At 36.5% G+C, this 17,380-nt stretch overlaps 1 protein-coding gene across 1 annotated transcript in view; it reads left to right on the top strand.

Moving 5' to 3' along the window:
• impact (impact RWD domain protein) overlaps positions 1-14,750 on the top strand; it is a gene marked incomplete at its 5' end in the record, with an annotated part of 29,294 nt that extends 14,544 nt beyond the window's left edge. Inside the window, 4 exons of the mRNA XM_016243794.1 lie at positions 3,725-3,798; positions 7,425-7,515; positions 10,750-10,884; positions 14,431-14,750. Coding sequence (XP_016099280.1) covers positions 3,725-3,798; positions 7,425-7,515; positions 10,750-10,884; positions 14,431-14,490 — 360 coding nt within the window. The remainder of the gene's footprint in view (positions 1-3,724; positions 3,799-7,424; positions 7,516-10,749; positions 10,885-14,430) is intronic.
• Positions 14,751-17,380: the final 2,630 nt, after the last annotated feature.

Genomic DNA, 17,380 nt, shown 5'->3' with positions numbered 1-17,380 from the left:
GACGAAGGAGCGTCCAGCGGGCTTGCGGCAACCACATGTGACGACCCCGGGCTGGACTGTGCTTCGTCCACGGTGAAAGCCGATCCGGCGATCCACAGCATGAAGTTGATATATTCCCTCAGCGACCAGCACGGATCAGCTCCAGGCATGACGAAGCGGATATCGTCCTCTTTTGGAAGAACAAACAAAGGAGTTTCGCTTTCACAACGAAACACACAGCGTCTTCAGGACATGGCGGCGGCAACAATACTCCAGTGAGAATAAAAGTTACGCCTTCTTTCTTTGCGTGAACATTTGGGCGGTGTTATGCAAATCTTCCCACATCGTGACGTAGGTATGTGGGGGCGTGTTAGAACGAGGCGTTTTAGGTAGGTGTGGCTGACTCTTAACTTTTATAAAGAATATCTTATGACCCCTTTAAAACCCTTTTTTTTTTTTTTTTTTTGTCATGTGTTTCTGCATGACTTTGTTGTGTTGGGAACAAATTAAAGTCTGGTAGTGTGTGATCCAGTTTTTCCTCTGTAACTATTATTAAGTACAATATGCCTAGAGTTTTCAAATCTGTAGGGCTGCAACAAATTATTATTTTGATAATCGATCAATCTAACGATTATTAGAATGATTAATTAACTAATTGTCGATTGTTTCACTGATTAATCAGACTTTGATTATTCCGCTTTTGCAATTAGTTAAAATATTAAGTTATACATATTCTAACAAATAAATAAAGGTAATCACTTTAGCTTTTGAAAATCATATGTAATTACAATTAATTTATACAAATAAATATATTTGGCACACAAAATGAGATGACAGAGAAACTCTCATTCACCATTTAATTAGCTATATGAAAAAGTAACTGAATGACACATTCTGCCTAACATCTCCTTTTGTAAGTTATATGGATAAGAAAATAAATAAAGGTTAAGTGATAAGATGTTTTATTTTTGGATGGACTATTTTATTCACAACATAATCTCTCTTAAAATACCTTTTTTAAATTATGATTATCAAAACAGTCCTGAGCTAGATCAAGCTTTGATCTTTGCAAACCAAACTATCACTTTAATTAAATATTTGTTTTTAGCCACTAATAAAAATAATTTATCATTAGCTAGCTCCAACCTGGAGAGCTGCTTTATAACAGAAAATCAAGTTGTAAATCTAACTAAAAGCGGTTCATAAAAGGTTAGTGTTGACAGAAGTTTGTCTACGAACCCAAGACGCCAGACTCTGGCGGGAGCACGCACCTGTTTGTGTTCAGCATCTTCACAAGCTATAGAGCTCAAAACATTTAATTAGATTTCCGTTCCACACAAAGACGTTTTCACAATGGCCCGACACAAAACCCAAAGCAGCCTCCGAGGAAATATCAAGGGGGTTTTTACGTTTTAGAGGATGCAGCTTTGTGTTTCCTGCTATTTGCTTTAGATCAGCACTGATAAAAAAGGCAACATTTGCACACAGCATTCAAAAGATATCTCATTAGCCTCAGCCCGACACAGGTGTTTACGACGAGAGTATTAGCTGGAGAGAAAACGGATGAATCGCACTGATAGGGGCTCCATTTCGTGACGACTCTTTCTTTAGGGGAGCGCGCCGCCGTACATATTCATTAGCATCAAGCTTGCTGTTTTTCTCGACTCGTGAATGAAATCGCAGTCGAGAAGATGCTTGCATTTGTCTTTGGCTTCAATAAGGTCCAACTCTGCAGTACGAGCAAGCACTCCGGACCTATTTTTGACTCTCTTTCTTGGTAAATAATGGAGGGACACTCAGCGCAAATAGGCTGAAACCCATTTTGATGGACAGAAACAACTGGCAGAGTCCTTCCCAAGAGTCTTACAGCAATATTTGAAGTCCTTGGTGTTGTGTACAAAACAGATTTACACTCCATATTGGTCGCTCTCACCCAGATGGTTCTTTTAGCAAAGCCAGATATTGCCTGTAAATCCAGGAAAACCCAGAGCCGCTGTGAACGTTGTGTGAGTGCGTTTTTTCCTGCATTGCATCAGGGATATGTCGCGTCTTTCGTAAGCACCTAAACCTGTCCGTCACTGACGATTTCTAAGCAAAGTTGTTGACATACGGCGTTTATGGTGAATTAAATATAATTCTCTTTCTCTGTTGAACTCACGGTCTTGTGTAGTGTTAGATCTGGGAGCATTTTGTAAAACAAAGCCCAGATTTGGCTTAATAACACCCAGCAATATTCCAGTTTTTGGTACACGCTGGATGGCCAAAATCAGGCAATCAGAGCAGAAATGTTTGCGCATAAAACTAAAAATGCGTATCGTAATTGATGCTTCCCCAGACGGAGATCTAGAATTGCTCACACGAGCTACGCATGTATATTTATTGAAAGGAGAAGATGTGCCTTTGTGATTTTTGTAAGTCTCTTCCTTGGCTGTAAAACATTTTATTAGAGTGTCCCGCTTTAAATTATACTAGGAAACGGTTTTAATCAGAAAGTGCATTAATAGACTAATTTAAAAAAAGGTTTCTCTTGGGAAATATTAGAATTTTTATCAAACATAAATTTGAAAGTTTGTATTTAATTCTTTTTTTTAATTATTTTGTTTGTTTGCAAACATAACATTGTTCAATTATTTCATACAATTAATTAAAGTATTGTTATTAAGACTATTTAAAATTGTATTCTTGCGTCTGTCATGAATATAGACTTTGACTCTGATATGGCGTCCGGTTATAGTCCAATGTGCTAAATGATGTTTCCCATTTCCTGCAATCAATCTTTCTTCATCCATGTTTTTAATATACATGAGTAGCTTGATTGTGAACCAATCAGATTTCACAGTGGGCGGGGCCTCTCGCCTCAGGGCTAAAATAAAAAGGCCAACCAATTATAGTGCTGGATATCAAGTAGTCGAGTACAAATGCCATCTACTGGTGTAGAACAGATTTTCACTCTCAAATTGCTAGTAAATTTCACAGTAAATATAAGTAACACATTAAATCAAACATGGAATTCTGAAGTAGAAAAACTAAAAAATAGTAATTTCTCATAAAAAAAAAAATTTATTTTATTTTTTGCAACTTAAAATCTTTTTTTTAACAGTGAATCAGCTTTTTGCTTGCAGGGCATATGTTGCTTGCATACACATTTGTCTACTGATTGCAACAATTGCGCCAACTATTTAAATTGAAATGCTTTCGGCTGTGCCCATATGTGAATAAATGTATTATTTATCTTGCATGAAACAGGCTTGTATTTCTATATAATTCTAGGTTGTGAGTTTTAGGTTGCTGTATTTAAATAAATATTTCATAGTCGTACCATATGCTCAGATTCAGCCACGAGTTGTTTACGGCCGAACCTGTTGTGGCAGGAATTGGTCGGCGTCGCAGTAATAAGTTGCGCTTCAAGTCTGCTCGTGTCATTTGAAATAGTGTTTTATTAGCGTCAATATGTTATGCGCACACCCATCTAACACATACATTCTCCAGATTAGGTTTTAAACCAGCCTGCAGTCCTTTGAACGGAGAAATAAGCCTGTGCTGGTGTATGTGTGCTTGTTCATGTGTTGGCAGTCGTGTTGCATCACTGTGAAATGTTCTGTTGCTTGCAGCCGCTTTCCAGCAGTTTTAGTTATTCACATATTTTTTTATAGTTTGACGGCAGGTATGTTGGAACAGTATCTGGTTTGGTATGCACATAGGTTTCCATGTTTTGGTTTATATTTATTTATTTATTTACTTGCAGGTTCAAAGGGTTCTGAATCATTTATATGAAAACAAGAAGATCGCAAGTGCCACTCACAATATCTATGCATACAGGTATTTCAGTTTTTAATTCATTATAAAGATTTGCAGTTGTTAGGCAAACAGTAATATTTATATATTAAATATAAATTCCATTCAGTCCTTTGTACATAATTTTGCTTTATTTCTACCATAGATGTACATTTTTCTAGCTACTTTTTAAGATATTAAATGAAAGTAATCTCCCATTGAGTTGCATTAGTAAATGCTCACTGTAGTATTTGCATACTGATAGAAAAGGTATTAAAGTGTACATTTTACTAAATTGTTTGAGGTTTACATTTAAAACAAGAAAAATAAACTTAATTCAAGATACGTTCTCTGAAAATTAATATCTTATGGGATTTCTTAAAAGTAAATGCATCTTGTTCTAAGGATTTTGAGATGTTTTTATCACTAACAAGATAAATTCAACCGTTTAAATTCAATCAGATTTACAGATATTATAAATTGTTAATATTTTGAATGAGATTTTATTTTCTACTTTTATTTTAATTTTAGCTAAAGTTTTAACTGTTTTGTTGTGTATCTTTTAGTTGTTTTTTTAAATGTTATATTGTTTTTTTTATTAATTATCGTTTTACTTTGTTTATTTTAGTACTTCAACTAAATGAAAATACGAAATGCTGCCTTTGCAACCAGCTTAAATAAAATAAGTTTTTATATATTAGATTTTATTCCAGTTAACGTTTTTTTAAAGTAATAAAGTTTCCTTTTTTAGTTTTAATTGGCTATAATAACCCTGTTCTGCATTCAGCAATTGCTAGGGGAAGTTTTTTCTTAGTACGTTATTAGATTTCAGCCAGTATTTCAGTTATTGATGCATTTAGGTTTATGCATTGACATGAAGACTGTAACATCAGTGCGGGACGTGTGTGTGTTTAAAGCGAGCGCAGCAGCGGGGTTTCTTCAGGACATGATCAGTGACATACAGTAGAGGTGGAGTGGCTGAGATTAAACCGCAGGTGATATTGACATTCAGCATATTTCTGAAGCCTCTGGCCAATGAGGAGAGCCGGAGCACAACCCTCACAGCCACACAAAACCTCGAAAGAAAGCTGGTGTTTTCATTAGAATTTAATAAGGCTGTCAGTTTAACATGTTAACTTAATTAGTTATGAAAAAATAACGCGATTAAAATATTTTAACTTAACGCACTGGCCCCACCCCCCAGACCTGTACGTCATCTTACATTTCATACAGTTGACTGTTGACAAATATGATGCAGAGAAACAACTCCACAAATGCAATTATGCCCTAAAATTCAAGATATTGGTGCAAAAATGCTCCTGTATGAGTTATTGTCTCATATTTATATCACATAAGCAACACACCAGTGCTGTTTGAGTGCACCGCAAAAGCGATGTTACACAACAATTCAGTAAATAATGTTGATATTGTGTTGTATTTTAAACACGATATTGTCTGTTTTTGCTCAATTTTGCCAACAAAAATATTACCTATAAAGCCACAGCAGAACTGTTGTGCGTCTCCGAGCAACACAGCGGTGTTTAGTTTCTGAATGAATCCGCGTTTTGAACGAATCGGGTGAATCAATGATTCAAAGCCCCATTCATGAAGTGAGCCGTTTACGGAAATCCTGAATGAATCAGCCGTTTGAACGAATCGAATGAAAGGCTGGCAGTTTTAGTTTCATTTTTTGAGTATTATTTCATTAGAAAAGGCTGGGGAAAAATAAAAAACAGTTCTTTATTAATGGCTTGCGGCAGAATATTTTGATCAGATGGTCTGTAAAGTACCATGTCTGTTATGTTGAAAGTTAGGAATATTTCAAATGTATAAATATTTTTAAGGTCTCTTCTGCTGACCAAGGCTGTATTTATTTAATCAAAATAAAGTTAAAATGTGAAATACTATTACAATTTAAAATCACTGTTTTCTATGTGAATATATTTTAAAATCTAATTTATTTCTGTGATGCGCAGCTGAATTTTCAGCATCATTACTCCAGTCTTCAGTGTCACATGATCTTCAGAAATCATTCTAATATGCTGATTTGCTGCTCAAGAAACATTCCTGATTATTATCAGTGTTGAAAACAGTTGTGCTGCTGAATATTTTTGAGATATAAAACCATTCACAAGTTTGGACGAAGTATGATTTCTTTTTCGTTGCACTAAACTGATCAAAAGTGACAGTAAAGACATTTATAATGTTACAAAAGATTTGTATTTCAAATAAATGATGTTCCTTTGAACTTTCTATTCATAAAATAATCCTGAAAAATAAAATGTATCACAGTTTCCACAAAAAAGCAGAAAACTGAAGATCATGTGACACTGAAGACTGGAGTAATGATGCGCAAAATTCAGAGCTGCATCACAGAAATAAATTACATTATTATTAGTGCTGTCAAACGATTAATCGCGATTAATCAGACTGGAGTAATGATGCGCAAAATTCAGAGCTGCATCACAGAAATAAATTACATTATTATTAGTGCTGTCAAACGATTAATAAACCAAAATAAAAGTTTTTGTTTACATAATATATATGTGTGTGTGCTGTGTATATTAATTATATATATATAAATACACACACACACTCATACAGTATATATTTAGAGAATTGCATTTACATGTATTTATTTATATTTACATAATTTGTATTATATAAATATATTTAATATACAAATATAAAATTTTTCTTAATTATATACATGCATGTGTGTGTATTTATATAAATATACACAGTACGCACACATATATTATGTAAACAAACTTTTATTTTGGATGTGATTTAATCGCGATTAATCGTTTGACAGCACTCATTTTTACATAGATTCACATAGAAAACAGCTATTTTAAATTGTAAAAATATTTCACAATACTACCGTTTTTACTGTAATTTTGATTAAATGTAGTGAGCAGAAGACACTTCTTTCAAAAACATGAAAATTTTTTTATTATTCCAGACTTTTAACCGGTAATATACAACAAAACTGCATGCTACTTTTAAACAAACCGCTAATCTTGTTTAACATGTCCCACATTATTTGTGCTAATGATGAATCCAATGTCAAAACCACTTGGACAACCTTAGAAACCATTAAACCATCTTTTTCTTCTTCTTTAACGGTTACATTTGATCTGGTGAGGTCTTGTTGTTTTATCAAAACTTTGAACCGTGCACTTTGTGATTTAGCACCGACTGGCCACATTGTTCACACCAGATACCCAAAGAAAGCGTTCAAACTCCCGTCTCTGACACACACGAGGAGCCATATGTGCTGAAAGGTCTCTCTGGGCAGCGTCGCGTCTCTTGGCTGTTAGCAAAATGACTGTCAACACTGTGCTCATCTGCTGCTGCCTTTCATTCCCAACAACTATTCCCCAAATGATGGACCTTGTGCGCTCAACACCGAAAAACCCTCAGCGGGGCGTCCCGATTTCCCACACTCCTCCCTGTGCCTGATATTACGCCACATCCAAATCCTTGTCCAATTTTGCTCTGAAATACACCCACGACTAAAAAACCCCAGAAGCGGCGTAATGCGAGAGCAAGACGCTGCCGTCGTGATGGGCAGTTTTTGTAAAAGTGGCCCCTGAGGGTCCGCAGGGCAAAGAGCTGTGATTATTTTTTTTTATGTTTACTTAACAATGCCTTCATGTTTTCATCAGGATCTACTGTGAGGATAAAAACTCTTTCCTGCAGGACTGCGAGGACGACGGAGAAACCGCAGCGGGGGGCCGACTGCTCCATCTCTTGCAGGTAAATGTGAGTTTGAGTCAGGTAATCATCTGAAATATTGGCTAGTGGATGTCATTCACGATATGGTGATTTTCTTGTATTTGGATCATGGGTTTTTGAGTCTGTATATTCTATTGTCTGCTGGGTACATTTTGTCATAATTTATGACTTTCTTCTGGAGAATTTCTGAAAGTTCATGCTGTCCTTTAAAGCGCATCATAACATGGACTGTCAAGTTTGGAAAAAATTTTACAAATAAAAATTATTATTTATTAATATATATATATATATATGTATTTTTTTATTTGATTGCAATTTTTTTTATGATTGCAATTTTTTTTATTTGAAATTGAAATTAAATTATTTTTGAATTTTTATGCGTTAATTTGTGCATTAATTATTTAAATCAAATATATTGTTTAGCATCACTGAATCAACTAAATACATTAATTTATACTAGCAAAACTAATTTTAATAAGTTAAAACAAATAGAAATAGCTATTTAAAGTAACACTTGCCGGTTAACACTTTTTACAGTGAAGTTAATATTGTGTTCAGTTTTAAACACAATACTGTCAATATCATCCGTTTTGCTCATTCGCAAACAAAAATCGTTCCAATCAAAGCTTGCAGAACTGTTGTGCAGGTCCGAACAACACACAGCAGTGATTCATTACTAAATGAATCCATTAGTGATTCATTCATAAAGATTCTTGCTTCGTTTCTGAATACAAAAAACAGCCATTCGAAATGAAACGGTTGATGTCAATATCATCCGTTTTGCTCATTCGCAAACAAAAATCGTTCCAATCAAAGCTATACAGCAGAACTGTTGTGCAGGTCCGAACAACACACAGCAGTGATTCATTACTAAATGAATCCATTAGTGATTCATTCATAAAGATTCTTGCTTCGTTTCTGAATAAAAAAAACAGCCATTCGAAATGAAACGGTTGCGTGAATGATTCAATGACTCACTCATTAAGACAGTGACTTGTGCTTTTAGTTTCATATTTAGAGTATCATTTCATATTTCAATATTCTTTAATAGAACACTTGTTATCATTATTTATGCAACATTGAAGTAAAATGTTTTTATTTCTAAAGCTGCATTTTTGTCATGTCAATTCAGTGCTTTACTCATCTAACACAATAATGACTTTAAATGATCTTTTGGGATTTCTCAGCTCAAACTGATGTGCGAACAATAGCTTGACAATTCTAATACTTAGAGCTTTTTTGTAAATTATTTTATTTACAAAAAGCTAAATGCATCATTGTCTTTACTCTGTGGTTTGAAGCAAGCTGTGCACGTGTCAAGCGTCAATGGCACATTTCAGGCATCTTGTTGATATGCTGCTGGGATTATCGTCCCTCCTCCTATCCTGATCCCAATTCCTTTCTTGCAGTGTCAGATATTTGCACGCAGATGTGTCATTCATCCATAATCTTCGTGCTTATCTCCTGTTCTCTGATTAAAAGGCCTCGGAGCGCCGGCGTCAACACCCTCCGGTGTGAAATATGACATGACACTGTAATCTCTACCCACTTTCATTTAGACCTGACCAAAACAACCAAAAGGTTGTTTTGACCCAGCTACTGGGTTGTTTTGACCCAACTGTTGGGTTGTTTTGACCCAGCGGTTGGGTTGTTTTGACCCAGCGGTTGGGTTGTTTTGACCCAGCGGTTGGGTTGTTTTGACCCAGCGGTTGGGTTGTTTTGACCCAGCGGTCGGGTTGTTTTGACCCAGCGGTCGGGTTGTTTTGACCCAGCGGTCGGGTTGTTTTGACCCAGCGGTCGGGTTGTTTTGACCCAGCGGTCGGGTTGTTTTGACCCAGCGGTCGGGTTGTTTTGACCCAACTGTTGGGTTGTTTTGACCCAGCTGTTGGGTTGTTTTGACCCAGCTACTGGGTTGTTTTGACCCAACTGTTGGGTTGTTTTGACCCAGCGGTTGGGTCAAAACAACCCAACCGCTGGGTTATATTTAACCCAGCATTTTTTAGAGTGTACAGTTACTTCAGAAGCAGGAACATTATTATCTGAGTGAATGTGATTCGTTTCACCCATCACTACGTGCTTTTTAAAATCATTCCAAGCGATGTCGACATCCGAAAATGAAATGCTGTTTTGATCTGTTTTTTTGTTAGTGAATTGCTTGAACTGAATGATGGAAGTCACGAGTTTGAATCAATCGGAGCGGTTCCAGCATAAATGACTCACTCAATTGATTCGGTTCGTTTACACGACACTGTCAATTTTCCATTCCAAAGATAACATTCAACACTAATAAACAAACATAGGTGAAAGTAACCGGTTTACTGCTAACTAGTGAAACACTCCGTTAATATGACGATCTGCAGCTCAAAATACATGTTAGATGGAAACATTGTGCTTTATGATCGCATTTGTAGCTTAATTCACTATATTTGAAATGGTTTGAGCTGCAGTTCAATCGGAAATCAGAAGTCAATGTTCAATTTATCAATTTATTTGAGACATTACTGTTGTATCCGATTGCATTCGTTTTTTATTTTTACATACTATGTGTGTATTTTATTTACACAAATGGATTCATTGATATGTGTGCATAATTTGTGACTCCTGGTTATGAAAAAAATGCTATAAAAAAACTAGAATATGGCCCGTTTGTTGACCTCTTTCTTGGTGCATGAATGAAAATACACCAGCGGACACTAACAGCCGTGCACATGAGCTCATTTAGCCGATTGGCGTTTGTCCCACTATTTGCTGTTTTGTGAATCTGACGGCATGTTTTGAAAGAGAAACGACTATTAATAGAGGTGGCGTGTGCAGATGGCTGAGATTTCCCTCGCCGCCGCGCTGCGGGAAAAAACACAAGCCAGCACTGTAAAGACACTTGAGGGCTGTCATTCTTCACAACGAGCATATTTAGACTCTTCTGCGCCTTTGAAGCGACTCCTTTCCCAAACATGGGCTGACGGGCTGTGCAGAAACGTTTGTGAATCAGTGGCGCGTCATCGAATGTTTTACTGTTTAAAAGAATTCATAAAAAGCACGTTTTGCATTAAGAAGTTGTGTATTGTGTATAGCTAAAGCCAGGATTGACTCTCATCTGATGTTTCAGACTGTTGGTTTACATCTAGATGAGAAATGTGGCGCTGTATTGGAGGGGTTGTGTGAGCAGCACGCCGTCAACATTATAATCCTGCGGCAAACGGCAGTCAGAGTTTGCCTCCGAAATGTTGAAATGTGTTTTCTTTGGCTTCTGCGCAGATCCTGGATGTGCGTAACGTGCTGGTGGTGGTCTCTCGGTGGTACGGTGGGATCCTGCTGGGCCCCGACCGCTTTAAACACATCAACAACTGCGCCAGGAACATCCTCATTCAGGAGGGTTACACCGACACTTCAGTAAGACCCAAGACTGTTTATGAATAATTCAGCTTAAAGGCTTGTGTCCCGTGTATTTCATGATGCTTGTCAAATTTCTGCATTTCTTCTGCTGATGTAGACAAAATGCTTATATTTATTTAATTATAGATTTTTGTATATTTAAATATGTATTACATGTATCTAAATATATCTTATTTATGTATATTATTTGATAATTAAATATAGATACATGCATAAATATTAAGTCCACAAAAAATTTATATTTATGTAAAATAAATATTACTTAAAATAATAAATTTTTTATTTTGCTGATGTGGACAGAATGCTTAGATTTGTGTATTCATTTAAATATATAATTTAATAATTGACTATTATTAATTATATATATATATATATATATAAGTAATTCAAATAATTACTGATTAAACATTAAGAAATATATAATAAATATGAATTAAAATAAAGTTAATGTTTTTACAGGAGTTTCTTCTGCTCATCAAAGCTGCATTTATTTGATCAAAAATACAGGAAAAAATGTAATAGTGTGAAATATTATTATGATGTCAAATAACATTTTTTATTTTAATATACATTAAACTGTAATTTATTTCTGTGATGCGCAGCTGAATTTTCAGCATCATTACTCCAGTCTTCAGTGTCACATGATCCTTCAAAAATCATAATAATATGCTGATTTATTATCAGTGCTGGAAACTGTTGCTGCTTAATATTTTTTTAGAACCTGTGATACTTTTTTTCAGGATTATTTGATGAATAAAACGTTAAAAAAAGAAGAGCATTTATTTAAAATATAAATATTTTCTAAAAATGTACACTACAGTTCAAAAGTTCGGGGTCAGTGCATTTTTATTCTTTCCTTTTTTGAAAGAAATTCAAACTTGTATTCAGCAAGGATGTGATAAATTGAATAAGAAGTGATAGCAAATTTTTATATTGTTAGAAAAGATGTATATTTTGAATAAATGCTGTTCCTTTTAACTTTTTATTCATCAAAGAAGCCTGAAAAAAGTATCGCAGTTTACGTAGAAAATATACAAAAAAAAAATGTGTTTTTACTTGAATATCTCGCACCACTAAAGAGACCATTACAGCAACCTGCCTGTTAAAGACTAGTGGGTCTTTTGTAAAAACACTAATTACTGCAATTTGAGCATTTGGCTAATTACAGTTTTATTTTATGCCACTTTAGAACTGTAACACAAAGTGAATGCACAGGCAAAACTCTGCTTAAATGCATTAGTCAAGAGATAAATGATCCATGCAATGCTAACCGTATTGAAACTCATTTAGAAACTCAAGAGTCCTTCTCGCTGCAATCATTTCCAGCCCATTTAGCATTGCATGCATATCGTAGTTCTTTACGTTCACATATTGGCTTGAAGAAGAACTCAGTAATGCGTATTGGTGATTCTTCACGAAGCGCGTGTTGAATTTGTCGTTTTAGTTGTCTGATTGGAGCCGTCAGCTTGTATAGATTTCCCGACGCCGTGCATGTCTCAGGCTCAGATGCATCACGCTGTTCTTTCAGGGTGACGATGAATGTTGTTATCTTCGCAGTTTGAGCCGGCTGACTCATTGTTCGCATTCTGTCCACTGCGGCTCAAGAGTAATTAACATAAAATGCATAATAACCACCACCGCCGCGCAGAGCAGCCGGGGTGCGAGCACGTCACGTGTGGAATAATAAAACCAGACTCCTTCCCAAACACTCATTTGGACACCATCGGGTCCCTAGAGACGCAGTCTAAATAATAAAAAACAGTCAGAGGAATTTTAACAAGCCTTCTGCTCTCCTGGTAAAAAATGACCGTGACATTATTTATGACACAGTTGCTTTATATTGCATCAGAGAAATATGCAATATGTGATAAAAGTTCTAACTCAAAAGTCTTCTTGTTGCCTGATTGATAAGGCATGGTGCTAGCAACGCACAAATTGGGTTTCAATTCCAATTCTCAAATGAACACTTTGAATGCTCACAGGCAATTGTTCACAGGACTATGAAGGAGTGGAAATTGTTGTTGGCTTCACGTTGGCTTCACGTTCATCCAACACTCGCTTCAAAAACAATGAGAACTAATCTCACAGATACTTCATATCCACACTGGCATTTTTTTATGACGTGCCCATATGACAAGATAAATAAATGATGAAATATCAGATCATTTACAAATAAAAAAATAAATAAAATTTTGCAAAAATATTGCTCCGCACTGTAATGTAGCTCAACAAAGGCTTAAAGGGTTAGTTCACCCAAAAATGAAAATTAGCCTACCCCATGATTTACTCACCCTCAAAACATCCTAGGTGTATATGACTTTCTTCTTTCAGACAAATACAATCAGAGTTATATCAAAAAAACGTCCTGGCTATTCCAAGCTTTATAATGGCAGTGAGTGGGTGTTGAGATTTTGAAGACCAAAAAATGCATCCGTCATAGGCCTCTTGAAGCAAATTGATGCATTTGTGTAAGAATAATATCCATATGTAAAACGTTATAAATCATAACCTCTAGCTTCCGCTAACTGTCGTACGCACGTTCACGAGAGATGGCGTAGGATGTAGATGTAGCGCAAACTCTGGTGAGAATATGCTAGTCTTGCGAGAACCAAGTTTTGTTTACAGCAAAGCAAAACCAGTCTCCTCTTGGCTTATATCGAAATCCTCTGAGGTTTTTCTTTACAAATCCTCGTTTTGTACTTCTAATTCCTGACCAGAATTCTCTTCCGTGAATGTGCGTGCAACAGTTAGCGGAAGCTAATTACGGTTTATAAAGTTTTACATATGGATGTTTTTCTTAAATTATTCACTTCAGAAGGCCTTTATTAACCCCCATGAGCCACGTGGAGTAATTTTATGATGGATGGATGGATGGATGGATGGACGCAGTTTTTGGGCTTCAAAATCTCAAAACCAGTCTCCTCTTGGCTTATATCGAAATCCTCTGAGGTTTTTCTTTACAAATCCTCGTTTTGTACTTCTAATTCCTGACCAGAATTCTCTTCCGTGAATGTGCGTGCAACAGTTAGCGGAAGCTAATTACGGTTTATGAAGTTTTACATATGGATGTTTTTCTTAAATTATTCACTTCAGAAGGCCTTTAATAACCCCCATGAGCCACGTGGAGTAATTTTATGATGGATGGATGGATGGATGGACGCAGTTTTTGGGCTTCAAAATCTCTGCCCCCATTCACTGCCATTATAAAGCTTGGACATTTTTAATACGTCTCTGATTGTATTCGTCTGAACGAATAAAGTTATATACACCTAGGATGGCTTGAGGGTGAGTAAATCATTCATACTACTTTTCCCCCTTGATCTGGGTTTTTATCTCAAATTTTGAGCATTCATCTGCGACCGCTAATTTCAGACCGTTATTGACAGCACAGCCTAACACTGTTCTAATTAAATGTAGTAATTTAAGACTGAACGGATGTTTTTGACATTATTATAGATTTCTCTTTCTTCCAGCAGGAAGATCTTCATTTCTGCTTTTCTTTTCACCAGTCTTATCACTTGTCTTTTATGTTTTCCCTTTTAGGAGGAAACATCCAAAGCTGGAGGCAAGAATAAAAGACCTAAGGGCAAGAAGGCAAAATAAAAAACCTTCCTGGAACCGATGAGACCTGGAATGAAGACAGACTTGCGACTACGAATGCTGAAGGATTCTGACAAATAAAATAACCTGAAAATGCTGTATTAGTGATTTGTAAAATCATTCAGTGTTATAGTCGGGATTAAACAACTTGAAAGTCATACCAAAAATGGTTTTGTATGCAGTTGCGTTTAATGGTCTGTTGCTACGCATTATGTCACACTAAGTGCTTTGTCTTATGAATAAAGATTTTTATGAATTACAAATTGATTTGCAAATGAGGGTTTGAGGCTTGCCTGAAGTCACAAGGACAAACGAGTGTGAAACCGGTAATAAATACCCCTGACATTCATCAGCGACTTTTGAACCTTTTTCCGGTTTTAATGATACTCTAATAATGTAATTTGATAAAGCCTGACAAAAGCAATTTGAGCTTTTCGAGGAGCGTCATACCAAAACGTCCGTTTAAGGAGACTTTTTACGGCAAATATCAGATGCTGAAAGTGCATGAGATTGTCATTCCCATGTCCGATTGTCAAACGTCTATTATTTAGTCACGTGGAGAGTCGCTCTCCAATATTGCGTTTTCGCTCATACTTAACCTTTTGAATATTGCATGCTAATTTTACCATTCAAACTTTGCAGGGCCAAAGTCCACCGCCACCTGGTGAGTTTGCAGCGCTATGACTCGCAAGCTAATTGTCCTTAATGAGCTCATGTGAGAATAACTTGATCATTTTGGCGCATGATGTTCTAATAAGCAGATGCTAGGTCACAGGAGAACCATCTGAATACCAAGTTGGAATTGCAGGCACTTGCGTGACGGTTTGGTGGCGTGTCTCGGAAAGCAACTAGTTGGTTTGCATACTAGCATCCCTGAATGATTTGAAGTCTTTGCTCAACCTGTGGAGCTCAGAATGGTTCTCGACAGGTGAATTCTTCTGTGGGAATGAGTCATCCAGGAAAGGTACTCGAGTGCTTTTTGACGTCTCCGCTCTTTCTCTAAGGCGCACACACATATCTTTGCTCTCTTCCTTCTTAAATACCTTTGGGTCTTTGACATTCTGGCCTCTTTCCTGTCTGCAGCGCTAGTCGTAGTCTTCTCACTTTCATCCTCTCTGCATGCATCTATTCCCTTTTCTCTGGACTATTCTTTGGTGCCTGCCTCGGTCTCTCTCCCTGTGTTCCCACTCTATTTCCTTTCAATGAATATTAACGGATCTTTTGACTGTCAGCACCTACCCTTTCAGATTCAATTGCTTGCTTCGACTCAAGGGGCATTGCTAAATGCTTTGGTGGTCTTTTGCTTGTGACATGTTTTCTGTGTATAAGTCTAAATCTGCCTTGCATGCAAAACTGTTTAGCACCTCATCTTTGCCCTGAAATATCTTTTATTTGGTCTACAGAGTCATGGCAGCAAATGTGAAAACTGTTTTCCCAAAGAAAGAATCTCAGCTAATATAGTTTCTGGCAAGGAGTCAAGCTTCTCTGCAAACAATGGTGCTGTGCATCGATACATTAAATTGACTAAAACAACTTGCTAATTGTCCATTTGACTACCCAACAGTCTCGTCTCGTCTCAACTGTACCCAACAGATCCCTTTTATTTTGGGCCAGAGTATCACATTAGTGTGGATGGTGAGGAATTGCGCTATATATGGATAGAAATACACTTTTTAAAGTAACGAAAATAGATCTGTGACCATGCTAATTGGCAATTAAAAGTACAAAGTTCTTGGAGAAAAAAAAATCTGTTATGGTATGCAAATAACTGCGCCTTTTTTGGTTCAAATAATTGTAATCGGCAGCCTAAACCATATCTCCAACAAGCGAACCATTGATTTGACTGGACATAATTTGCTCAGGGCCTGTTGGGCACCTCATCTTTGCCTTGAGTAACTTGCTAATTGTCCATTTGACTACCCAACAGTCTCGTCTCGTCTCAGCTGTACCCAACAGATCCCTTTTATTTTGGGCCAGAGTATCACATTAGTGTGGATGGTGAGGAATTGCGCTATATATGGATAGAAATACACTTTTTAAAGTAACGAAAATAGATCTGTGACCATGCTAATTGGCAATTAAAAGTACAAAGTTCTTGGAGAAAAAAAAATCTGTTATGGTATGCAAATAACTGCGCCTTTTTTGGTTCAAATAATTGTAATCGGCAGCCTAAACCATATCTCCAACAAGCGAACCATTGATTTGATTTTGGACGTCTTTTATTTGGTCTACAGAATCATGGCAGCAAATGTGAAAACTGTTTCCCCAAAGGACGACTCTCTAATATAGTTTCTGGCGAGGAATCAAGCTTCTCTGCAAAGAACTTTGCAGTACATCAGTAAATACTTTTTTTAAGTTGACCAAAGCAACATGCTAATTGTCTATTTGACCCCCCCATTAGTCTGAACAAAAATCTGAACTGTAACCAACAGATCTCTTATTTTGGGCAACAGTATCACACTGGTGTAGATGACATCTGGTAAGGAATTGTGCTATATATATATATGGATAGAAATATCTCCTACTCAAGACAATACCATGCTCTTTTTAAAGTGACAAATAGATCTGTGATATGCTAATTGGCAATTAGATGTCCAAACAGTTCTTGTAGAAAAGATTTGTTATGATATGCAAGGATAACTGCACCTTCGATTTCTGCAGAACAATCAAGCTAATCTTTGGTTCAAATAATTATGCTGCGTTTCGGCAGCCTAAACCATAACTCCAGCAAGCTAACCATTGATTTTGACTGGACAAAACTCGCTCAGGTCTGGCAGCTCATCTTTGCCCTGGGTAATGGACGTCTTTATTGGGTCTACAGAATCACGCCAGCAAATGTGAAAACTGTTTTCCCAAAGGATGACTCTTGGCTAATATAGTTTCTCATGAGGAA

This window comes from Sinocyclocheilus grahami, unplaced genomic scaffold (assembly GCF_001515645.1).
Source record: "Sinocyclocheilus grahami isolate Dianchi unplaced genomic scaffold, SAMN03320097.WGS_v1.1 scaffold701.1, whole genome shotgun sequence".
NCBI lineage: Eukaryota > Metazoa > Chordata > Actinopteri > Cypriniformes > Cyprinidae > Sinocyclocheilus > Sinocyclocheilus grahami.
Note: the sequence above shows the minus strand (reverse complement) of the source record. Positions and strands in the feature narration are given on the sequence as shown.